Source organism: Mytilus californianus, unplaced genomic scaffold, assembly GCF_021869535.1.
Source record: "Mytilus californianus isolate M0D057914Y unplaced genomic scaffold, xbMytCali1.0.p SCAF_5, whole genome shotgun sequence".
Lineage (NCBI taxonomy): Eukaryota > Metazoa > Mollusca > Bivalvia > Mytilida > Mytilidae > Mytilus > Mytilus californianus.
Genome location: NW_026262701.1, coordinates 44,022,168 through 44,050,152, shown reverse-complemented (window position 1 = coordinate 44,050,152; position 27,985 = coordinate 44,022,168). Strand labels below are relative to the sequence as shown.

At 34.1% G+C, this 27,985-nt stretch overlaps 1 protein-coding gene across 1 annotated transcript in view; it reads left to right on the top strand.

Moving 5' to 3' along the window:
• Positions 1–8,968: 8,968 nt before the first annotated feature.
• Positions 8,969–27,985, top strand: part of LOC127701986 (deoxynucleoside triphosphate triphosphohydrolase SAMHD1-like) — a 44,893-nt gene continuing 25,876 nt past the window's right edge. The window contains exons 1-8 of the mRNA XM_052205958.1: positions 8,969–9,029; positions 10,525–10,610; positions 16,250–16,410; positions 17,242–17,357; positions 21,083–21,153; positions 22,867–23,010; positions 25,046–25,093; positions 27,517–27,681. Of these exons, the coding sequence (XP_052061918.1) occupies positions 8,969–9,029; positions 10,525–10,610; positions 16,250–16,410; positions 17,242–17,357; positions 21,083–21,153; positions 22,867–23,010; positions 25,046–25,093; positions 27,517–27,681 (852 nt within the window). The remainder of the gene's footprint in view (positions 9,030–10,524; positions 10,611–16,249; positions 16,411–17,241; positions 17,358–21,082; positions 21,154–22,866; positions 23,011–25,045; positions 25,094–27,516; positions 27,682–27,985) is intronic.

Here is a 27,985-nt window from a genome sequence, read left to right as displayed (position 1 = left end):
CAATTTATAAAAGTAAACCATTATAGGTCAAGGTACGGCCTTCAACAGGGAGCATTGGCTCACACCGAACAGCAAGCTATAAAGGGCTCCAAAAATTTACTAGTGTAAAACCATTCAAACGGAAAAACAACTCACATTCTAATATATCTGCATTCATAAATTTATTAATGTCATTTAGACTAAACGACGCCATATTTGTTATGTGCCTCTGCCGTCTAAACAACCTATAAAAAAGAAGAGATGGAAGAGAGCCAGAAGATCTTCCCAATGCAAAAAAAAAAAAAAAAAAAAAATGGACTTCTTCTGGCTCACTACCGAAGAACAAACAAACGCGCCCTATTAATATGTTTTAAAAACGCCTTGCCACTACCATTTTTTCCAAAAAATTGGCATTGTTAAATATATATACATATATATAATCATCATTAAAATTTTATTATATTTTTATAGGACCTACTTTATTACATGATCTAGGACTAATGACATCTATCTATAAGTCCAAGCATACTGTAAATTATTATAATATGAATATGTTTCTTGTTTTAATAACCACATATGTTGCTATGCATGAGTCACCATTTACCAGGACAGAAATTTGGTTTACATAGAGAGAAAAATGTGCAAAAAATAGATAAGGGGCGGGACCAAACATAACATATAAAAAAATGATGAAATATGAAGAATACGTTGATTGTTTTTTGGTTGCCTTATGTCCAGTGGCAAATATTTCACGCATGTTTAGGACAAATATAATAGAGATCAAAGGATAAAGAAAAGAGTGAAGTGGTAAAAACTAAAAGATATAGAATTATAGAAACGATCTTTGATCTGAACACCCCCCCCTACCCTCACACACACACCATAACCATTACTGCCAATACTAGCATATATACATCTCTATACAAATATCTAAATCTTGGGTGTTGGGCTAGCTATTTTTTTTTATTTCAATGTGTAGACTGAGGGGAGTTTCTTCAGAAAGGGTTTTCATCTGAGGCGTTTTTGCCATGCACGCAGGCATCTCTTTCTATCCATGAACAGGTTGTGTGTCAAATTAATTATTATTACTTGTCAAATAATAATTAACAGCCAGTGCACGAACTTCCATGAACGCCAAATTTAGTTAGAGGGGCGATATTCCGACGCGTTTATTTAATTCTTGGTCACTCATGTTTAAAAAGAAAGGGGAGAAATCCAAACAATTACCGACCAATCACAAACGTTGTTGCAAAATCGACCTTGTGACGTCAAAAAATTTCCCATAATGCAATTATTGCATATAAATAAAAAAACTACTATACCAATTGAATAAAAAATATTGCATTTGAATGACAAATTATACCATTTGAATAAAAAATATTGCATTTAAATGAAAAAATATACCATTCAAATAAAAAATATTGCATTTGAATGACAAATTATACCATTTGAATAAAAAATATTGCATTTAAATAAAAAATATACCATTCAAATAAAAAAATATTGGATTTAAATGAAGAAATATACCAGTTAAATTAAAAATATTGCATATAAATGAAAAATATTTAATTTGTTATTTAAGATTTTTCTTATCTTTATGGAAAAGAAGTAAAACACGACCTCCATAAGCAGTTCATGAAAATCGAGAACTACGGCCGTTATACTGCAATCAAATATAAATTCAAACAGCTGAAAAAAAAACGTATTGACAGATATTTCGGCACAACACATAGCATTCATTAGTTCTTTTCAAAATGTAATAAAACAATGTGTTATATGTGTGTTGAAAAAAGTACAAAAATACTGACCCAAAAGGAAAATTCATAACGGAAAATCTATTATCAAACACATCCAACGAATGTAAATCAACTGTCATATTCCGGAGTTGGTACAGGCATTTCCTTATGTAGAAAATGGTGGATAAAACCTGGTTTTATAGCCAATTAAATATCTTAAATGTAAAACAGTCGCTTAGAATTCCATTATATAGACAACAATGTGTGAGGAAAGCAAACGTACATAATAGGTAAAAATGTCACTCTGGCATTTTACATGTTTTATCTAAATAAAACGAAAATCACAAAAATCAATTCAAAGCAAGCTTAGTTGCGTTTGTTTACATCTCCGACTTAAATATACGTGACCGGGTATCTTATTTTCATAATACTGGCCCAAGTATCGCCATTTGGTTGCCCAGAATGTCAAGTGTGGAGAGTGCAGTACTTGCGATTCTTACGTGGCATTGGCCCGTGTACAACACGAAAATAAAAAAATAATAAAAAATCGATAAATTTGCAGCATTTACAAATTGGTTTCCGTATCAGATCTAAAAAATAAATATCAATAAAAACAGGATGCTGGTCTGCGTCAAAATCTGTTTAATGCATCCTTTAGTTTCTTGTAGTTTTACCTTAGAGAAACAGGGCTATATAACCACGTCACATTTATGCAATCAACTCGACATTCAGCTTCATTCATACCCCCTATTCATTAATCTTGCCAATTGTACCATATTCACTAGGTATCTTTTTTCCACTGTATTGAAGAAACAAATTCATGGTACAGTGAGAGGGAGTACATTATTATTCCTCCACATGTACCTTTCAGCAGTAGAAAAAAAGCCCAACACTTTAATGTATTTGGTATAAGTAGTATTCAAATATTCTGCTACATGCCGGATGATTTTCATTACGATGACGATATTATGTTTTTACCTGAAAATATGCAATTCTAATGTTACATGCACTACAAAAGTACAAAAGTCTGAACAGACCAATTTTTGTCTGAATTTGCATGAATATTTTCTCGACATTCTCTCTTTGTCTGAAAATGTTGTAAAAACTCTTGAAAAAGTCGGAATTTGTCTTAAATAAGTAATTGATTTTTCTTGACATATGTCTTGACAGTATTAACATTGTCTAAATATTTCTCGACACTTTCTTTATCATCTGATAAGTGTCTTGATTAGTCTCGACCAATTCTCGACCGTCTTAAATTTGTATCGATAAGTCTTGACATATTCTTGACATTCTTAACTATGTCTGAATATATCTCGACACATTCTTGACGGTCTTAGAAATGTCTCGACACTATCTCAACAGTATAAATTTCGCCTGAATTATGTATAGACACATTCCTAACAGTTTAAACACTTTCTTGTGCTGTTTTATACTCATTTCTATTATCGCTAAACTAAACTTAGTATGATTTATTTCAATCATTTAGAAATTATCTATAAGATTTATAAATCAACATTTGTAATTATTTACAAACCCACATTTAAATTGTTAACATCAACATACTTACGTGACATTTGTATTTGTTAATATTTTAATACCCATATTTGTCTTTATAAATATATTTATATACCAACATTTTTGATTATAAAAATATTCACATGCCCAATTTTTGTTTTTGTTGATATAAGTTTAACTGGAAATAACAGTTTATTCTATAAAGAGAAATTAAGCAAAAGATATATCTTGTATATTGGTCATGATTTGTAAAGCTCAGAATTGTGAAGTAAATTTAAGACACAATTCAAAATGTTCCGAATATGTCAAGCCATACTGAGAAAAAAAAAGAAATGTCGAGAACCTGTCGAGACATTTCAAGTCAGTATTCAAATGTCGAGAATTATTCAAGAAATTTTTAGACCATATTCAGAATGTCGCGAATATGAAGGTAAATTTCATACCAATTTAATATAAATCAGAAATCGTCAAGAAAAATTAAGACATTAGTCATACTTTTAGAGGATGTCGAGTAATTGTTCATGTAAACCGTAGTATACCGCTGTTCGAAACTCATAAATCGATAGAGATAAAAGCAAATCCGGGTTACAAACTAAAACTGAGGGAAATGCATCAAATATAAGAGGAGAACAACGACACAACAAAAATACAACATTTCAATGTAACACACACAGAAACGAACTATAATATAACAATGGCCATTTTCCTGACTTGATACAGGACATTTTAAGAAAAAAATGGTGGGTTGAACCTGGTTTTGTGGCATGCCAAACCTCCCGCCTTTATTGCAACGTCAAACACAACACCAAAACGACAACATCACGTGAAAGGACCACAATACAAATAAATGGGAGAACATATAGGACAAAGAAACACACGAATAATAGCAAACAAAAGGTACTAGGCTTAAAATTCAATACGCCAGACTTGCGTCTCGTCCACACAAGACCAACCAGTGACGCTCAGATGAAAAAAGTTTGAAAGCCAAAACAAGTACAAAGCTGAAGAGCACCGAGGACCAAAACTTCCAAAAAGTTGCGCCTAACACGGCCAGGGTTTTCTGCCTGGGACAAGAACATCCTTATTATTTAGAATAATTTATAATTTTGCAAACAGTAAATTTTATAAATTGACTATATAATAGATATACATGATAAAACCGAAGTGGGGAATAACTACAGAATAAAAACGGATACATTACATAAAACAACTTAATCCAACACATAAAAATACACAGCCGAGTTAGCCAAAGCCTCAACGCACAAAGTGACGTCACATTTGAAATTCTAAAAAATCACACAAAGTGATGTCACATTTGAATTTGTAAAAATATTTCCCAAAAATAAGATAGGATTAGGATTGATTCAAGATTAGATTTGTAATACTGACATTACATTTATTAATAACAATGAAAATTACAATAAGTTATATCAAATTGTGGTAGTAATTAGATAATTAATTGTATTATCTAGCTATGTCGGTGTTTCTTCTGAATCAAACTGTAAACCAAATATATCGTATAAATTTCGTTGAACCAAACTAAAATCTAATAAATAAAGGGGGTGATTAATTATCTTTACCATAACACACGAATATAACAGAAAAGACGTTAAGATATTTGACAAAATCCGACGAGAATAACAAATATAACATCAAAATTAAATACATGAATTTGAGATGGATGTGAAGTTAGCAGCCTGTTCGTTATTCAAATTTCTTACTTGAAAATAATAAAAATCTAAATATTCGATAACATTTAAAACATCATAGTCATAGATAAAAGGAGTAAAAAGATATCTAGGAAATCGTTTTATTACCCCTTCAAGCTGTCTTAAATTCCCGTTATTCGATATTCAATATCCAACCGGCTGCTAGCAGTCGGTTCGATATTCAAATTTCTTACTTGAAAATAATAAAAATCTAAATATTCGATAACATTTAAAACATGATAGTCATAGATAAAAGGAGTAAAAAGATATCTAGGAAATCGTTTTATTACCCCTTCAAGCTGTCTTAAATTCCCGTTGTTCTCAAATATAAACTTATGTAAATTGCCCATTGTCTTTATGAACTATAGATTTTTATCAATAAAATGCAATCAAAGATGTACTTTTATACTTGATATTTCTAGAAACAAAAACTAACGATCACTTTTAGTTAATAACATTAGTTAAAAATAGAAATAGAAATAATTATGGAAAGCCAAAAAAAAGTCACTTTTCAGCTAAAAATCGTCGAAAATTCAGATAAAAGGGCACAGGGCGATGGCTTAACCCCCCTAATCTCTCAATCTTCATAAAATTAAGCAGAGAGTTAGTTAATATAAAGATACAAATGACCCCAAAAGGAATTTGGGTAGACTTCTTGTCTTCTATGTTTACGGAGGGCTCAAAGTGCCAGTTTGATATTCAAAATATATAGTGAAAATCTACCGGAGACCTTTAAAATAACGGTGGGATCCCCCTGGTCTTTCAATGGCCATACAATTGAATGATCTTTTAGACTATGTATATATGCAGATCGTATCAAAATACGGATGGCTTACATTGTCACTTTTCAGCTAAAAATCGTCGAAAATTCAGGTAAAAGGGCACAGGGCGATGGCTAGCCCCCCCCCCCCCCTGATCTCTTAATCTTCATAAAATTATGCAGAGAGTTAGTTAATATAAAGATACAAATGACCCTAAAAGGAATTTGTGTAGACTTCTTGTCTTCTATGTTTACGGAGGGCTCAAAGTGCCAGTTTGATATTTAAAATATAAAGTGAAAATCTACCTGAGACTGCTTAAATAACGGTGGGATCCCCCTGGTCTTTCAATGGCCATAACATTGAATGATCTTTTAGACTATGAATATATACAGATCGTATTAAAAGGATGTTATAGAATAATGTTATCTCTGATATCTACGGAGGGTTTACATTGTCACTTTTCAGCTAAAAATCGTCAAAAATTCAGGTAAAACGGCACAAGGCGATGGATAGACCCCCCTGATCTCTCAATCTTCATAAAATTATACAGATAGTTAGTTAATATAAAGATACAAATGACCCCAAAAAGATTTTGGGTAGACTTCTTGTCTTCTATGTTAACGGAGGGGTCAAAGTGCCAGTTTGATATTCAAAATATATTGTGAAAACCTTTCAGAGAGCTAGACAGGCCAAGTAACACGTTACTGGAATGCGGGTGGGTTGATCTTTGGTCCTGCAGGAGTTTTGGACGCCATCTTGGCATCACTCCCAAATTTTGGATGCCTACGGACAACCCTGTAATTTGTAGTTTTGTCTTAGGGAGTCATACCAGGTCCCATTTTTTACTTTCTAGGTAAAAGTCAGTGAAATTACTTCGTGTTTGAATACTTTTTGTACTAGGAAAAACACTTTTTGAAAGTTTGCTAAATTGATAGCGAGGTCATGCGAGGTTTTTGCTTCGAGATTTGGACGTCATCTTGTATTCAATAGATTCAGTAGTTACGTATGTAAACAAACACGCAAGTTGTTGCGTGTATATTGTATCGTTGTATATATTATTTTAAGTTGACTTTTTTTTTAATAAAGATTTATTGTTGCTATCATTACATTGAATAGAATATATATTGCTTTGCAATTGATTTTGAAATAAAGTCAAATAAATTTAATAAATTAAAAATGAAAAAAGATACTGTGCAGAGTAGTCAGGGGTACATGATCAAGATTAACGCCTGTCCTAAGGTAATCCTTACCTGCATACCTGACATAGGGGATGACATAGCAGCAAGGATCATGGATATGCTGGATAAATGTATCCACATTGATCAGGATGTTTTATGTAAATTTCCACACCTGCGAATGACAGAGAGTACCCTAGGTATAATTGATTTTACGCCAAGACCACGATCTGAGGTCAGTGAAGACAGCTGTGGAGGAGCAGGTTCTGTGAGTATGTCGACTCCAAAACCTGATCATATAGTTATCGATATGGACCCAGCGGAGTGTCATGGTGCCAGTTTGAAGGACATAGATATTTTATGCATCCCTGAGAATGAGTCATCACATTATAACCCTGTCCAAAGAGACAGACGGACAGAAGAACAGAAACAGATTGCGCATCTGCACGAATTCAACTCTAACATACGACACTGGTTAGAGAAATGTGATCCACAAAATGAGGTAGCATCATCTGACTCGGATGATAGAGAGTGCTCCAGTCCTGCATTGGAGCGACGTAGTCTTGAACAACTGGCAAGTCAGTCTGAACTCTCAACTATGTTAGAGCAGTCACTTTGTGAACCACCACAGGGAAGCCTCTCTACAGAGATTTTGAACACAGAGCTCGAGTACCTGAGTGTTTGTGATGACAGGAAGTATCACACTCCCTTACCAAGGACCAACATGGTTGTTCGCTCTCAACTAGATCAACAAGACAGTCAACAGGACCGTGATGGCCAACAACAACAAAATGACACAGTGTTTTCACCGCTTAGCCAGGACTGGCGTATTCCACACTCTGAAGTTCATCAACAGGAGGATCGCAACCGTCAAAAAAGAGTTGCAACAGGCTCCATCGGGATATAACAGCCCCGCACTGATCATCAATTACGACCAACAAACAAGGCTCATAAATACACCGACCATGTTCACTTTTCACTTTTCACCAAGTGTACAACACGAGGAGCATCACAATCAACAAGAGATCAATAGTCCTCTGTACCAGTTAGTTGTTGTTGAGGGTCAACCATCAACACCGTCAAATGTTACACAGCTTCAAAAAACAATTTTTCAACACAGTCAAGATTTCAACCAGTATCAATATGGCTACAACAGTCCACACTGACTGGAAGTCAACAAGAGTCAACAACTAGCCGTACAAACTAATGTACTAAGTCACCATTAGCTACCCAACCTACAAAAGCATCATTTGGGTTCCACCAACCAACAACCAGGTGTCAACAAGGTTCAACAACCTCTGTTACCAGCTAAAAAAAATTTGCAAATGCAACAAAAGGTACACGGCCTACAACAAAGGTTTGATCAGCTTCAACTAGGAGTCAATAACTATATGCACATCCTGTACGACAACAACATCCAGCTGCAGCGCCGTTTTCTTTACCCCAACGGCAGCCACAACAACAACAGGTTAGTGCGGTTGTTCATCAACAAGCTACTTATCAACAACCGTGGTTTCAACTGCTCAGATTTGTATCAAGGAGCCAACCACCTAAGATGATTGGTCATCCAACATCAATGTTCCAGCCTCCTAGAAGTAGACCACCGCCACAGGCACCAACAAATTAACAGACTTACAAGCAATACATGTCTTGCTTAACGTACCCAGCCTTTGGTCAGCCTAACCTTTCAGGGCCTCCAGGTATGAGTAGTTTCCAGCCACAGTTACATGCATTGCATGTGTCACACCATATGTCTGGCACACAGCAACAACCTCCACCATCAGGAGCACCACAGACACATTGCAACCAACTTTCAGCAAGACGAAAGGAATACCCCTATAATAGTGATTACTATTAGAGGCAACGCAGAAATGATCCAGGTCATAATTATACATTAATCTGACACGTCAGATGTTTCAGCATACCGCAAGACCAGGAATAAGCGAAGGTCAGCCCCTGATTACTACATACCTCATGAGAACCAACGTCGAGACATCTCACCAATATGGAGTGTAAGGAGTTCTCCGTAACACCATTGTCGATATAGTCCTAAAAAGGGCAGAGGGTCTCCCAAGCAGAATCTGACACAGATGGGCGACATTCCAAAAGCAGTCATGGAAGTAGAAAAAAGAAAGAAAAAAGTGAAAAAAGGCAAGTTCTGTCCTCGATCCCAAGAACGCTCCGTTATAGTGGGAAGGGCAACTGGAAAGCTTTTTATACCAAGTTTTCTGGCTATGCTAAGATTTCAGAGTGGACAGACGATCAAAAGAGGGAACAGCTTTGCTGGTGTTTAGAAGATGCAGCCATTGAATACTACACCCTACTCCTGGAAAATAACAAAACAGCGAGTTTCACTGACATCATATCCAATATGAATAAGAGAGTTGGTTTTCAGGAACTGCCAAAACCTCACAGGTTCAATTCCAGACAAGTGCCCAAAGAGAAAAATAGTCCTGTCTCTCGCAACTAATGCCTTTATCAGATAGAGTGAACAACTAATGACTGAACAGGCTATCATGAGATTTTGTCATGGTTGCAATGATGAGGTGGCAGGAACTGAGGCATGTATATCAAAACCTAAGACCATCGGTGCTGCTTTAGATATAATAAGATGGTTTCAGCACACTAGGAAAAGTAAATGCTGTTAAAAAGCCTGGGAAGGAAACAGAGAAGTCTTCTACTGACAAGCCAGCTAACTCACCAGAGGTCAATGGTGTAGGAAGTCTCTCAAGGATTGAGGAATATATGGAGAAAATAATGTCAACAGTCACCCGTTTGGTTCAGGAAAAATCAGCCAAACCAGGAATCAGTCTGAGTTTGGTGTCACCTAACCGAGACAACGGGTCTTCAAATTATTCTCCTAGACGTAAATATAGGCCGAGGACGTGGGCGGAGGCTTGATTCGGGTGACAGGAGACAAAATGACGTGGTCAGCAACCAAAACAGTTGACACCAAGAAATAATCGTACTAAAGATGAAAGGAGGGTAGAGTTTGATGAAACAAACTTTGTGCAAGATGAAACAGAAGAAACATCTACTAACGGCGCATCAGTTTGCACATTAGGGTCTGCACATTTGTTTTGGTGTGTGGTAAACATCCAGAATAAACACGTTAATGCTCTGATCGACACCGGGTCAGAGGTTACTATAATTAAAAACAGTATTTTTGACGCATTACCTCAAAAACCTTATATCATTAGGGAAACTGTCATGCGTGGTGCAGGAAGGGACATGCGTATGACATGCAGAATAACTAACCCAACTGAATTTTTAATTCAACATCTTACATTCAAAGAAACACTGCACGTAGCACCTACAGATTGCGATATGATAATTGGGGTAGATTTTCTTATAAAAAATTATGTTATTTTGGACGTACCTGCCAAGAGAATGAGTTTAATGAATACCAAGGTAACCTTGAAACTTGGAAGTGAACCATCAGCACCACATGTCCCAATAGTAAACAGGGTTACAGTACAATAAGCCATCATAGTACCTCCTTACACAGCTCATCGTATGGACTTTGAGGCAACAGACATGAATTCTGACTATCCGATCGAGCTTAAAGGCAACACAACCATACTTATACCTCGAACAGTGTGCGCAAAAGGACAGACGCCAACCATCTGTTTTCTCAACATAACAGATAATCGAATTCCAAAAGGAGAGGAGGTAGGATACAGACAAGAAGTCAGAGTAATACAGTCTATGGAAGATGAACCTTTACCAAGTGTTAGTACTTGTACTACCCCGAGTACAGTAAATAATGACAGTCCAAAATCTGGGATACCAAATCATTTAAAAGACCTATACCAAGATGCAAGTTCTGTCATGTATCGTTCTCAAAGGGCTTAGCTGAGACAGTTGCTCATTAATTACAGCGATCTTTTCGCCAAAGAAGATTTTGACTTTGGCAGCTTCAGCGCCATAGAACATACCATTGACACAGGGGAAGCAATGTCCACCCAACACAGCATAAGGAGAACACCTGTCTGTTTCGTGGACAAAGAAGAAACACATTTACTAAAAATGTTAGACGCTGGAGTTATACAACCTTCCATGTCTTAATGGGCCTCTGCACCAGTGTTGATTAGGACAAAAATGCGGTAGGAGTGCGCTGGTGCATTGATTATTGCAAATTAAACTCAGTCACATCACGTAATCTTTTTCCTTTGCCTCTCATTGATGAGTGCCTAGACACCTTGGCCGTAAACGTATGGTATTCCAAACTGAACACAAATAGTGCTTATTGGCAGTTAACATAAAGCCTGAGGATAGGAAGAAAACAGCCTTCGTAACAAAGCATGGGTTATTCGAATGCGTAAAAATGGCGTTTGGGCTATGTTATGCTCCAGGGACCTATGCTCGAATGATGAACGGCTTGAAACTAAAACCAAGACAATGTTCTTCATTCAAAACCTCCGTTGACTTTTTTAGGGATGAGTGTGACCAACAAAGGACTCAAAATTGGACAGCAACACATATAACCAGTTAGTGGTTGGGCTGTGTGTACTTGTACTAAAGAAGTCGAAAGGTTCCTTGGATTTGACAACTATCACCGTTCCTTTATTAAAGACTAGCAAAAATTTCAGCACCTCTGTATGAAGTAACACGGAAAAAAACATTCTTTTGGAGCCACCAAAGACAGTTAGCTTTTGACACCTTAAATGACAAATTACTAGTAGCTCCAGTGATAGCATTACCCAATACATCAGTCAGGTTTATTTTGGACACAGATGCATCACAGAATGCTATTGGAGCTGAGCTAATGAAGTCCGAAACGAAATAGAGAGAACCATGGTAGTTTCATCATGACATCTGAGCAGAAAAAATACTGTACTACACGAAAGGAATTATTGGCCGTGATAAGATTCACACGGCAGTTTTGCCATGCACTATTTGTTAGGCAAAGAGTTAACAATGAGAAATGACAATAGTAGTCTAACTTGGCTAACAAGGACAATTAGCCAGATGGCTAGACGAGCAAATATGATATGGTCATAAAACATCAACCAGGTCGTCTCCATGCGAACACAGATGCCTTGTCTAGACCATCAGACTCGTTGCAAGAGTGTATACACTACAAGCCGAATGTTAAACTCAAACAGTTACCTTTTGGAGGGTTTGCCTATTGCCGACGTGCCCACATAAATTGGTCCAGATTCCTTACAGAAATAGATGAGGTTATACCATTGGCCAAAACACGAAACAGACAGAAGCCACTCACAAATGTGTCTACCACAATATTAAACTTGTTTTCAACAACACCTGAGACCTTGGCTCTACCCAAGCTCAAGATACGACCAAATTTCAGGTTGTCCCTGTTTTACCTGATGTGGACTTCAACCTCGACCTCTTGGTCTCAGCACCTACTCTGGATCAGCAGGAAGTAGTTGACACCTGGTTCACGACACATATTGACTTGATATGTTTGTCAACAACAGCTCATATCATCATCAATGATGAGAATTCTTGTCACGTATCAAGCTATAACACAGTCAGTGGGTATTAATTTCACAACAGAGGAAATCAAGACAAAACAGTCAGAAGACCATGATCTACTATTGTTACTAATTTGGTTAAAAGACAAAGAAGAGCCAACCCAGAACACCTTGTTTTTAGCTTCACCACGAAAGTGGTATCTTTAAACGTTTTCCTAAAAATGAAGGAGCAAGTGTCCGACTAGTAATTCCATCCAGTCTAAAGGACACAGTAATGGAGCTCTGTCATGAGCTACCTAGTGCAGGGCACCAGGGTGTGTTTAGGACCATGGCTAAGGTTAAAACAAAGTATCAGTGGTACAAAATGACCTCTGACATAAGGACTTCTGTTGCAACATGTGCTGCCTGCAACAAGAATAAGAAACCCAACAGTTATAGGAGATGTCCTATGACCAATTACCACGATGGTTCCCCTATGGAAAGAGTATATTTAGACTTTAAGGGACCACTTCATAAGACCAAAAATAGAAACGAGAATATCTAGATGTTGGTAGACCAATTTACAAAATGGACAGATTGTATACCTTTGCCCTCACAAAAAGCAGAAGTTACAGCACAGGCGGCTGTCAACGAATTTTTCTCCAGATTTGGATATTCGTTTGAAATTTTCTCAGACCAAGGTCGAAATTTCGAGAGTTCTCTGTTTAGGCAGTTTGTGATCTCTTACAGACACATAAAGCCAGGACTACACCGTATAGGCCTTCAACTAATCACCAAGTAGAACGCCAGAACCGCATCTTGATGGACGCTGTGATATGTTTTGTGGACCAACAGCAGGAAACCTTGGATGAACACTTAGCTCAGTTAGCAGGGACTTTCCGAACTATATATAGCTAGTGCAAACAGGAGTACTGATTACACCCCTAAACAAGTTAATGTTAAGCCGGGAGACAAATAAAAAAGGTGACTTGATGTTTGGTAAAACTGAGGAACCCAATTACACTGGGACTGAGGAGTATATTATAGGCCTTTAAAAAGCTATTAAGAATGTTCATGAGATAGCAAGGAACACCTTGAAAACAAGCCAGGCTAAAATGAAGAAGGGTTATGACCTTCGAGTATTAGAACGGCAATACGCGGCCGGTGACCTCGTTTATGTTTTAGATACAGCTCAGATAAAGGGTAAGAGCAAGTAATTGAGCTCACGGTGGAAGGTGCCTGGTTGATTATATGCAAAATTGCTCCTTTTGTGTACATAGATAAGCTTCAAAGGGTGGTCTTCAACACAAATCATGACAGGTTGAAGCAATGCAAAGACAGAAACATTCCTGCATGTCTAAGAACCTGCCATACACAGTTTACCCAAGGTATAGATGCCCTTGCCACGAAAACAAAAGTTAGCACAAAACAATATTGTGTATGCAGGGGCCCAGACACCGGGGAAACAATGGTGCCATATAGTCTAAAAGATCATTGAATTTTATGTCCATTGAAAGACCAGGGGGGGTCTCACCCTCATTTAAGCGGTCTCAGGTAGGTTTTCACTATATATTTTGAATATCCAACTGGCAGTTTGGGCCCTCCGTAAACATAGAAGACAGGAAGTTTATCCAAATTCCTTTTAGTCACGTTTGTATCTACATATTAACTAAATGTCTGCATAATATTAGGGAGAATGAGAGATCAGGGGACTCTCACCATTGACCTGTGCCCTTTGTTCTGAAATTTTTACAATTTTTAGCCGAAAAGTGACAATCTAAGCCCTCCGTAGATATCGAAGATGACATCATTCTGTAAAATCCTTTTAATACAATTTTATATATACAGAGTCTATGATTTTGTCGAATTTTATGGACATTGAAAGACCAGGGGGGGTCTCACCCTCATTTAAGCGGTCTCAGGTAGGTTTTCACTATATTTTGAATATCCAACTGACACTTTGGGCCCTCCGTAAACATAGAAGACAGAAAGTTTACCCAAATTCCTTTTAGTCACGTTTGTATCTACATATTAACTAAATATCTGCATAATATTAGGAAGATTGAGAGATCAGGGGGCTCTCACCATTGCCCTGTGCCCTTTGTCCTGAAATTTTGACAATTTTTAGCTGAAAAGTGACAATCTAAGCCCTCCGTAGATATCGAAGATGACATTATTCTGCAAAATCCTTTTGATACAACCTTTATATATACAGAGTCTATGATTTCGTTGAATTTTATGGACATTGAAATACCAGGGGGGTCTCACCCTCATTTAGGCGGTCTCAGGTAGGTTTTCACTATATATTTTGAATATCCAACTGGCACTTTGGGCCTTCCGTATACATAGAAGACAGGAAGTTTACCCAAATTCCTTTCAGTCACGTTTGTATCTACATATTAACTAAATGTCTGCATAATATTAGGAAGATTGAGAGATCAGGGGACTCGCACCATTGCCCTGTGCCCTTTGTCCTGTAATTTTGACAATTTTTAGCTGAAAAGTGACAGTCTAAGCCCTCCGTAGATATCGAAGATTACATTATTCTGCAAAATCCTTTTGATACAACCTTTATATATACAGAGTCTATGATGTCGTCGAATTTTATGGACATTGAAAGACCAGGGGGGTCTCACCCTCTTTTAAGCGGTCTCAGGTAGGTTTTCACTATATATTTTGAATATCCAACTGGCACTTTGGGCCTTCCGTAAACATAGAAGACAGGAAGTTTACCCAAATTCCTTTAAGTCACGTTTGTATCTACATATTAACTTAATGTCTGCACAATATTAGGAAGATTGAGAGATCAGGGGACTCTCATCATTGCCCTGTGCACTTTGTCCTGAAATTTTGACAATTTTTAGCCGAAAAGTGACAATCTAAGCCCTCCGTAGATATCGAAGATGACATTATTTGATACAACCTTTATATATACAGAGTCTATGATTTTGTCGAATTTTATGGACATTGAAAGACCAGGGGGGTCTCACTCTCATTTAAGCGGTCTCAGGTAGGTTTTCACTATACATTTCTTTTTTTTGGGGCTTTCCATAAATATTTCTATTTATATTTCTAAATGTTTCTAGAGTGATCGGTTTCTGTTTTTGTTTTAAGAAATATTATTTATAAAATTACATCTTTGAAGTCGTTTTATTGATAAAAATCTATATTACATAAAGACAAATAGGCAACTTACATAAGGGTTTATATTCGAAATTTACGACAGCTTGAAGGGGTCTTTTAACGATTTCCTACGCATCTTTTCAGTCCTTTTAACTATGAAAATCATGCTTTTAATGTTATGGAATATTTAATTTTTTTATGATTTTCAACTAAATTTGAATATCGAACCGATATTGAATATCGAATATCGAATAACGAACCGGCCGCTAACTTCACATACATGAATTTGTCTTTTTAGACTTTTGGACTTTTGAAGCGATGTATATGAATAATTGGAATACACTTTGGAACAGATATTCTATTGACAATATCTTATACAATTGCCCGATATTTGACTCTTTACATAGAACCGACTAAGACAGTGAACTATTTGCTATATTTTGGGGCTTTCATCAGTATTATCAACATAGCTAACAATTACTTTGGGTCAATTTCAATTAGTCTTTGTCGACTGCTGCAAAATCAAGGATTCCGATATAGTATTCACAGGCACAACAATAAAGCTTTACATCTTTATGGACCAAACATGCATTATGAAATATGCATTGAAATTCAGTGAAACATAGGAAAAGTTGGTCCCTACATTCAATTGCACTAGGAACGTGATATTCAAAAGCAAAAACATCTATTCGCTTAACGTAAGGGGTTCCCTTTCTCAAAATTATATGTGTCTGATAATAGTATTTTTACGATAACATGGGTAAGTTGTTAACTTTACATGCGCACAGAATTATAACAAATACATAATATACCGTTACTTTTATTTAGATATTTAACGATCCAATTCATGGTCATATAGAAGTACATCCACTGTGTGTTAAAATCATAGATACACCACAGTTTCAAAGACTAAGAGATTTAAAACAGATAGGAGCGTGCTATTTTGTTTATCCTGGAGCTTCAAACAACAGATTTGAACATTGTATTGGGTGAGTGAAAGGATGTGTTTCAAATATATAACTCAATTATGATCAGTACGGATTATCTCAATTGGAAAACCAGTATATACAAAATGTCAATACTTCCCTTTTTTTCTAAATGATCATGGTAGTAAAAGTTTTTAATGGAACATGCATGTTCACTTGAAGAATATACTAGTATTCTTATTCTATGTTATAGTTGACCATATATTGATGTGGCTATTCGGTTAAGGTCACATTTGATTCTGAAGCTACTAATTTTTTTAACACATTCGTTGCTTTCCAGTTGTTCCTGTAAGTTGCAATCATTTATATGATCGACAAACTGGAAAAAAATAATAAAAGTCATAGATTATTATTTGGCTTTAAACAATGGCATGTGATATTGTATTGTTTCCTCATGTGATTAAAAAGCTTATGATAGCAAATAGACTGTAGTTTTAGTTCATTTCATAACAGGGAGTTAACAAATTCTCTTATGCTATCTATTTTAAATATTTAATATTAACATACAATTATCCAAATTAAAGGACTGTTTATAAAAGCTATTTTCATATAAATGGCTTCAGTTTAAAACAAAACTTTTTATTGAAATAACCAAGAAAAGAATAAAAGTTTGTAGAATAAAGAAATAATTTGAGTCTTAACGGATACCAACGTTATCATATAATAATCATTACTATGTCGGGGACTTTTATAGCTTTCTACACAGTATTGGTTATGCTAATGGTTGACATAATTTATTTGTCTTTGTCTGATATTTGTCACATTGGCAATCATAGATGTTTTTATTTTTATATAACAATATCATTAATCTTAAAACTGAGAATACTTTTGTAGAGTATGTCATTTAGCTGGACAGCTAGCGCGGATATTACAGAAGCGACAACCAGATTTAGATATATCAGATAAAGATATACTGTGTGTAGAAATAGCTGGTCTTTGTCATGACATCGGTAAGATAGTATAATGTTTTTACTATATTGTTATTTTACATTTTAAATTTTAATGATCGATATGGAGAAACTGAAAGAATAGAACTACTTATTATACATAACATTCTTTGAAAAAAAGAATCAGCTATATTAGCTGTCAAAAATATCTCGAGAAGGTCAACACACACGATTAGCGTTTTAATTCCAATAAGGAGTTAAGTTGTCGTACTTAGCAGGACTGAGACATAATCAATCGTAGCTATTATTTGGCCTCAGCTGACATTACAAAAAAAGTAAAATTAGTGGATTTGGGTAACTAAGTCCTTATAATTGAATAAAGTAACATTCATTTTTAGTGGAAAATCGTTTTAACGTTAATTAAGCTCAAATTAAAAATTGTTTGCTAGCCCCTCTTTATGATTAATGTAAAATAACTCTGGTTAATTTTCCCAACATTTTATCATTATGGGGAGATAATATAATTCGGTTTTCATGTATAGTCTTTTGCATAAAAGTTCAAATGCTTTACGTAGGTTCCAATCATAATTTCTCACTAACAAATTTGACAAAGGTATGAATTTTCTAGAATAAAGTGGTGCTTATGGTGTTCTGTTTTTGTGTTTGTGCGTATGTGTATCTTGTGTGTTTGTGTTAGAGTTGTCACAGCATACATGTATTTGTCTTTAGGGAATCAAGTAATGCAACTATAAAAGGCAATTTGTCTGCTTCATTTGAATTCTGACATAATTATATACACCGTATATATATTAAAGCAACAAATTATTTTTACAAATAGCAGGATCAATGTTGTTATAGGTAAGATGATGCGGACAACAACTTAAAACCGCGTATCCTTGACAGCAGAATGACTACAGGTGTCAAATAACACGTGTGTTGTTCACCTGAATATTTTACCTCAAATTATAAATAAACAGATAGTTTTATATATAATATATTACCATAATGCGGCTTTCAAAGTTTGTAGCAACAACACTATATGCACTCTCACAGTAAGATGCCTCATTAATCCAAGTATCTTGTTGTAGAGAGGAGTTAATAACGGCATTGACTACCCCCGAGGGTCTTGCACGGTTGGTGAAATTGTTATTTAAATGTAACTAAAATAATATTGAAAAAATATGAAAGGTTCTTTATATTGATACATAGTAATTGTAAACGTTTCAAAATATATAAATAAGATTATGAATATACATGAATGTTTTTAATAAACCAATAATAAAAACTAAAATCTATTAAATTCATAAATTTTGTAATTTAGAATTAAATCAAATAACTATACGTAAATGTAAAATTATGAACCTGTTCAAGGGAGACAATACACGCATATATTCAATAGACTTTTTCGAGTTCAGACATAGTACAAAGGGATATCACTCTTGCATACATCAAAAGAAATAATTAACACAGCATTCGTGCTCCACCTTCAATGAAAATTATAAATAATCAATATAACCAACAGTTGTTAATTTAAAGGATAGTGACAACTAACAAATGCTAACCCACAGTAAAGTATATTTGTTTAAAATGTTTTGAAATTACTCAGAAAAACGCACAAACTACCTGACTTTCATAGCTCATAATTAACGTGTTTACCTATAATTTGCCTCTAATAGTATAAGACACAATACAGATCGTATGCATGCATCAAATTACCCAAATACAGATGTAATTTAAGCCTGAACATTTTGACATTTTTTATTACTTTCTATCCGTGTCTGTTTTTTAATATTATCACAACTTTCTGTTAAGATTCGACTAAATACTAATATCCCGATATCGTCAAGTAAATACGCTACGTTAATGTGTAACTGCACTAGTGATGCCACTGTGATTTCATAAACAGGTTGAAATTGAAAATAAAAGCAACAGCCATTCACAAAAAGATTTTTTAGACACAATTACATATTTGTAAAACATAAATACAATGCATTTTGTCGCAAAATATCTTATTGGTTACAGATAATGCTCATACATAAATATTGACTATCTCAAAATGAGGCTATTTTCGCAATTCATGTAGTGTTATAGTTAATTCAAAACGTTTGAAGCCCAAATGCAAATATGCAAAACAAATTCAAAAATTTAAATACTGCCTAACTGACTAGTGTCTTATGAGTATCTGAAGTTTTTTTTTTGTAGAATATGATACAAAATATTAAACGACACAAAAGCCCCAAAAAATGACGAATAGACAAACAACAATTAATAACAAAACACTTCACCAAGAAAACCAAAAAATGAGCAGAACCAACCTCACATTAAAATAATGGGTCATTTCAGAAAGGTTGACAGTACCTGATCCACCAATTGAACCTGTCAGGTTGCTCATTAAACAAAATTGTGATGATAAGTTGGTTGCAATGATCGTTATGAAAAACGTCTATTCCTAAAATTTGACATCACCAAATTAGACTTATCACCGAATTTGTACTTACATCAGGTTGTTTGTAATGTTCGTCTATGCTTTCATTTCAGAAAGATTGAAGTACACATACTTTTCATAGAGTTTTTCATTAATCATGTCTGCATAAGTTAATGATAATGGCCTTGATCCTTTTGGTTTTGTTTAGTAACTCTTCCCCAGAGAAATACTTTTTGGGACGGAAACCGGGAAAAAAAATCTTTCAATCAGTTTAATTGAGGTCTGAAGCTGGCATGTCAGTAACTGCTAGTAGTCCTTTGTTAATTTATGTATCATTGTCATTTTGCTTAGTTTCTTTTGTTTCCTATTCTGACATCGGACTCGGACTTCTTTTAAACTGAGTTTAGTTCATTTATATGTTTTGGAATTTAGTATGACGTCCATTTTCACTGAACTAGTACACATTTTTCTTTACGGGCAAGCTGAAGCCCGCCTCCGGGTGCGGGTTTTTTCTCGCTGTGTTGAAGACCCATTGGTGACCTTCGGCTGTTTTCTGCTCATTTTGGTCTTGTTGTTGTCTTTTTGATACATTCCCCACTTCCTTTCTCAATTTTAGTATTTATTTTACATGTTGTTTTATCAGCTTTGCAGTTTGAAATCACATATTTAATCCTAATGTTTGCTTGCAGTCATTAAAGATCTGTTCAGTATATGTTAAGACTGTTCAGTAATTGTTATTTACCTGTACACATCAACATAATACGGAATTATCTGAAAAGCTAATGAACAGCAGTAAATTGACTGCAAGCGAACTGTCCGCAGTACATAAGTTTGAAAACTGACTGGAAGACTAACATTGACTTTAATAATTTATTGGTCTGATTTTTCAGATGATGTTAAGTTCAAATTAACCGCTTAAGACTGAAGTTCATTTACTAGTAAAAGATGAACATAATAATTTTGGTATCTTGAAAAAAATATCATGGTATTATATCAATGAATGAAAGAGTAGAATACACTGCTTTGTAACACAATATTTTGTTTTTTATTTCCAGCACATTTACTCTCACTTTTAATTTTCAATATAACAATCAAACATTTTACAAAAATATTTGTAAGAGCAATTGTCTAAAATTAGACAACAGTTGTTGGCCGGTGTTCAAATATCGCCAATCGATTTACAAAATACAAAGCAAGGTAGCAAATACAAAACGGACGGAGTCGATGAAGTCCAATAGGAATCGAGAATGGGTGCGTCGACAGAGTAATCGTCTCCTGAAAAGCTTAACACATTCGTAGGAAAAAGAAGTATTTGTCCCTGGGAAAATTCAGGTTTTATCTTAATTTGATTTTAAACTTTTAGGCCATGGACCATTTTCTCATTTGTTTGATGCTAAATTCATACCAGAAGCAATACCAGGATTTAAATGGAAGGTATATTTATAATCGTATGGGAAAATGACCATTAAAATGGAATATATGTTAACTGTTCACATTCGTGTCAAAATATCAAATATAAAAAAATAAATAAAACAGAAAACGTATTATGCAAGAAATACAACACGCTTATTGTCGCTTGCTAAATGCCACTTCTGCCATTTGAATCTTTTTGAACATATTTAGTTTGTTGGATAATAGAATATACATAAAATACAAAAAAATAAATAAAAATGTGATACGACTTCTAATGAGACAACTAACCAGCAAAAACCAGATGAAGCAGATTTAAGAAACTATAGTTACCTTTTCTACCTTAACATAACAAAATGTGAAACAGTTCAATCTAGAAAATCAATTATCTCATTTATGTACCAAACAGATAAACGAAAAACAAATATAATAGCATATCGTTTCAAAGTGAAAAAAAAAAATATTAAAACGTTATATATATTTTTTAAGCTATGATTGTACAAACGATGTTAGAAAGTAATTATAAACTGTTAGACTATAGTATATCAAATGTCACTAAGGAAACCGTTTTATGTTTTTGAACACTGTTTTTAATTCCATTTCAAATTTTTTCTCGACTCGCTTGTTTTCATAATTATACTTCTATTCAAATGGTCATCACGAAAATCAAATGACAGTGTTTGTTTTGTTTTAGAAGGTTTTCTTTTTAAGAAATATTTAAAACAAACATCATTCAGGAGAAAAAATGTAAATTAACAAATAAAATTTCCTCAGAATTAAAATAGATTGATTAGGAAATTGTTGTATTTTAGGTCAAATGAAAATGTTACATCCATAATCCCTGGATATTGCAATTGATGCCCATTACCTTACTGTTTATCGACAACTTATTACATGGGTTTCATTGATGAGAATGAGTTCAAATCTTAAACATATTTTATTGTTCAAAAGGACATATGGTTCAGAGAGATATTTTCAATATTGTAACGTCCTCTTTAATACATACATAAATAAAAAAAAATAAATGAATATTACATATATCTGACATTAGCAAATATTTTTTTTAACATGAAGCTATAAAAAGAAATTACAAAGAAATGTGAAGAATCAAAACAATGGTTTGTTATCCAGTAAACATAACAAATCGAATGCGTCTTATTTTAGAAGAAATGAAAACAAACGCACGTAACTGTGTAATATAAAAAATAGTTTGTGTACGTGCGAAGTCATGTGTATGTATTGCTTTAGATGCAAGCCTGTGTAGTATCATAGTTTTCTAATTGGATACATGTCACGTTATTTATCTTGTGACGGATAAAGATGATAAATGGAATAAAACTACACCTAATTGAAAGGTATCCATTAGCATGTTCTGCCATTTCAGTCCGTTTCAAAAGAACCAATAGCTCAAAGGAAAAAATAATATTATGGAATACTTCATCTTCACCAGTTTTTCGTTGTTCTACCACGTAGATATTTCTGGCTATAAAGATGCCCACATACACCAATATGAACAAAATTAATTTTTGCATCTTGAAAAGCATCATGGTACTTCAAATTTCAAAACTGCAAGGTATTATAGCAATGAATGAAAGAGAAGAAGGATACGCTGCTTTAAAACAAAATATTTTCAGAAAATGGCAGATAACGTCAATTGAACGTTCAAATGGTTCAACTATTTTACTGCAAACATTACCATGCAACAGTATTTCTTTGATTATGTTTGTTTATTTACAGCATGAGGATGCTTCAAAAATGATGTTTGATTTTCTAATAAAAGACAATAAACTAGAGGAGGAATTCAAAAAGTATGGTGTAGGCGATAAGGACCAGACGTTCATCCGGGAACAGATTCTAGGACCCCAAAAGGATACAAATAGAGTAAAACCATTTTATATATATAATACAGTGAATCTATTGATTTTCGTGGCTACCAATTTTCGTAAATTCAATAAAAAATTTTGGTTAATACCTTATTTTGTAGTTATCATAAATTATACATACAACCCTATTTGATTTTTTTTTAATTCGCTGAATATTGTTTTCACGGTTCATCATCAACAAGTAAGTCACACAAATAAATACCCCTCATATGATGAAAGTTTGTCGGAATAGTATTTTAATATAAGTTGAAAATTTATATAAAGCATCATTCTAAACTCTCCTTCTGCACATTATAAGGAATAAGAAAATGTAGTTTAACATCTTTTGCTTCCATTCAATTTCTTTATATTTCCTGATGATATTTGTGAGGTTCGTATATTTCCCGAATAAAATGATGTGTATACTTAAAGAAATATAAACCATTACATAAAACACGTAAATATTTAAAACAAAATAATTCAGATCTTGGACGTCTTCATGTTTAAAAGTCGTAGCACGCCGTCAGAGCAACTAACCCTCTCTTTATAAAACAAATTGAAACTAAATAATTTTTATAGAAACAAATATTTCAAAATGAAAAAAAAGAAACTATAAAAAAAACTATTCTAAATCGCATTTGCATCCAATTTGAAGCAAAAGCGTGATTTAACGGAAAAAAGACACCCATAAGTAACAGGTGGTCTTTCTGGATGACGAAATGACCACGCTGTATGGTAAGCTATAAATTAAAGGAAAAGTTATTGATAAATTCAACAAACATCTATGTAAGCAAACTCTTTATGGAAAAATAAACATGCAGAGCAAAAGACCACGGATCAGGACCTTTAACATCACCTAAGACATAAGTCACCCGAGTTTATAATAGTATGCAAGTACGCAACAAGACAATGTTACTACAAGAACGAATACACTTTTCAAAAATGTAACATGTGTTAGCCAACTAGAAAAAGGTAGATTTTCCAAGTAAATTTTTTTAAAAGCCTTGAGGTATATCAAATTATGTTATTTTATCCATTTAAAAAAGAATACAACTCATAGGGGTCACTGAATTCGTTACGACTGAATAATCCTTAAAGTACATCATTTTGATGCTAATTTGCTACCTTGCAACTTTAAATTGAAGCTCATAGCTAGAATAAAACAGACAGATTAGATAAATAAAACATGGAGGGTGATGAACGCATATCAAGATAAATTAAACATGGAGGGTGATGAACGCATATCAGGATAAATAAAACATGGAGGGTGATGAACGCATATCAAGATAACCTTCCTTGTTGGCTTACCCGGTTGCGCTATGTTTAAAGTTCATGAGATTCCATCAGAAATCTGTATCTTGATTTGGAAATTTGTAATGTAGTAACGAGATTTGAATATCGGTACACTACTGTAGCCGCTTTAAAAATAGTATATCAAAAACAACGAACTCCAAAACACTGTAAGCACTAAGCAACATATCAAATACGTCAAAAACTTTGACTGTAAAATGCCGTGGTTGTAAGTTCGGATGGGGTTGTTTAATTCATGAGCTAATTCTTTCTTACACTAACATTTAGTGTTTGATGTTCGATAAATACTTTAAGTATCTTACATTCACAGCTTTCGGGTTTCACAAAGGAATATCAATAATCATACGGCTTATTCCCAATAGATTCCGTATAAGTATCGGCTTAATTTTTTATACGTAAAAAATCAAACATATGGTGAAGATAACGGTGTGTATTTAACATAGTTAATCAGATATTAAAATATATGAATGAAACAAAATTTATAACTCCATAAAGCTTGAAGAATTTAGCATCTATTAGTGTATCCAAAATGAAATGTGATGAATTTCCAAGCCTTGACTTTTTATCTTAAATTAAAAAAAGGTGAAAAATCGTGAAAAAGAAGAACTCAATTTTATTATTTCGTTGTCGGTTTTTTATTGACTTCTGAGTTTAAAAATCAAATGTCAATTTACAATTAAACAATTTATTCACTAAAATAACTTGTTTCATCACAATAGTGAAGGCATTTTTTTTATCTATAGGCATATCCATATGAGGGGAGAGAAGAAAACAAAAGATTTTTGTATGAGGTAATTAAAATTAGGTACTCCTACTTGTTCTCGTTAACTCACGTTTTTTTTCTTTCTGAAACGTCTTGTTTTAATAAAAACATGTGCGCAGATAACTTTTATTTGTATATTTGAAATATACCGGCGAATTCCATATTTAAAAATGTTTCATAAATGATTATGTTGATTATTCGAAACACCAAGTTTTCTGCTACCGTATTTGGCACAACTTTCGAAATTTTTTATTTTTAATGCCTTTTAACGTCGCCACCCGACTGTTTTGATTCAAGCACCACTGGAGAATCTTATATAGACTCGCGTCTGTCGTATCAATAAATAGCCTGCTCTCTGTCAGGTTTTGGATTGAAATACGAATCGTACTAAATAGTTATAGAAAACAAAACCATTCAAATCGTACTAAAAAACGTAGAAACAAAACAATTCAGATACCATAGAACACTTTTTAGCATTAGCCTATACATGTCAATCAGTTTAATTGAAGTCTGGAGCTGGCATGTCAGTTAACTGCTAGTAGTCTGTTGTTATTTATGTATTATTGTCATTTTGTTTATTTTCTTTGGTTACATCTTCTGACATCAGACTCGGACTTCTCTTGAACTGAATTTTAATGTGCGTATTGTTATGCGTTTACTTTTCTACATTGGCTAGAGGTATAGGGGGAGGGTTGAGATCTCATAAACATGTTTAACCCCGCCGCATTTTTGCGCCTGTCCCAAGTCAGGAGCCTCTAGCCTTTGTTAGTCTTGTATTATTTTTAATTTTAGTTTCTTGTGTACAATTTGGAGTTTAGTATGGCGTTCATTATCACTGAACTAGTATATATATTTGTTTAGGGGCCAGCTGAAGGACGCCTCCGGGTGCGGGAATTTCTCGCTGCATTGAAGACCTGTTGGTGGCCTTCTGCTGTTGTCTGTTCTGTGGTCGGGTTGTTGTCTCTTTGACACATTCCCCATTTCCATTCTCAATTTTATGTATATCGGTTTTTTGCGATAATTTAAATACAAATCATCATGATGGTGCAATTCCAAAACTAACAAGTGTTATAGTTGGGGAAAAAGTTCTTAAAAGAACAATGCATACCCGTGCTTTATTAACTATCAGTTAACGAAAATAAAAATGATTCACAAACGGAAGAAAAAATCACCTTTATTTTTCTATATCGATAAATATATCATCATAAAAAAATTTACAACAATACACTCATAATTTGTGTTTTTTTATCAAATCAACCAATATCCATTTGACAGTAATGTACATTTTAGTACTCGTCAATAATATTTTACCGTTTACTCAATATTTTTTCAGATGAAGCTAAAAGCCTGATTTGTTTTAATCTAATACAATTGAATTTTAAAAAATGCCTAAAAGGTTACATTTACTGTAAAGGAATGTTGCACAATATTTTAGAACTAGACGTGAACGTGACATACATAATTCACCAGCTGAACCGTTATCAAAACTCAAAATTAGATTTATTGCATTGTCTTAAATAGACGCACAAAAATACTTTAAAATAATGTGCAATACCTTTCATTTGGAAAGCAATATGCAGAAATCATTATATATATATATATAGCCCAATTGCAATAAATGAATGAGCTATCCTCTAAATATGTCGTTTGAAAATATGATATAAACTCAATGTTATATAGGAGAACTAGTAGTTTAATTTCCGATCTAGTAAATCAATTTCAATATACAGGATAAGCGACTCTTGCTATGCATGCCTCAACCGCCATGGGAATTCGAATTTGCCAGGTATCGTCAATACCAATTTAACTTGCAGAGTAGTTGAAATGCTTGTTCAAAATTAATTTTATTCAGGTAATAACTGCACCCATGTGTACGGCCTTTCGAAAAATATATAGTTAATTGGACCGAATTCGAATGTATAAGAAGAACTTTGTCTGGGACATTGTTTTTGTCTATATACAACGACATGAACAATGAAATTACTGTACCTTTCGTGGTGATGTATCAAAGTATGACTGTATTAGCACAGATATTTGTAATCTTAATTTAACATTTTCTACATAGTTTTTATAGGTTGGTATATTTGACAATTATTTAAAAGACATGGTATGTTTTATATGAGGGGTTTTGATGACCAGATTGGGTAGAGTAGTTCATGTACTGTAACTGTAGTCTGTCAACGCTGAGGTTGTGAATTCGTACCCTGCACTTGCCAGGTGCATTCGACTCCAATCGCAATTGACTAGGATTGTCAGTTTTCCTGCCGAAGGTCGATTGGTTCTGTCAGCTGTGAACTCGTATTAATCTTATATTTTACAATTTCATAACTATGCATTCGTTTGTTTTATACTAAACTTTATTTTTGAGCGTTCACATACTGATCTGATATGATAAAATACTGCATTTGAAAAGGTGTTCTGTTTTTAACATTACTAATTGATACACTATAGATTGTTGCAAATGATAGGAATGGAATTGATGTAGACAAATGGGATTACTTTGCTAGAGACTGTCATGGATTGGGAATAAAAAACACCTTTGATCACAATAGATTCATGAAGTTTGCACGTGTGATAAGGGTTAATGACAGTTTTCAAATCTGTTCAAGAGATAAGGTAGGTCTTATATACAACACCTCCTCGCATTGATTGCAGAGAAAAGTCAAGCTAAAGATACAATATATCTGCACAAATTAATTGAAGAAATAAGATAGGTCAATAAGATCTTCATAGTATTTGATAGAATAAATTAACCAAAGATACAATTTGTACACAATTGAATTGAAGATATAAGGTAGGGCAAAGCTACAACATCTCCTCCACAAATTGATTGCTGATCAAATGTTAGAAAAACATTATCTATTTTATTAAAACCGAATCATTTTCCAACTGAGTATTGCTAAAACTTTTGCTGTCATAT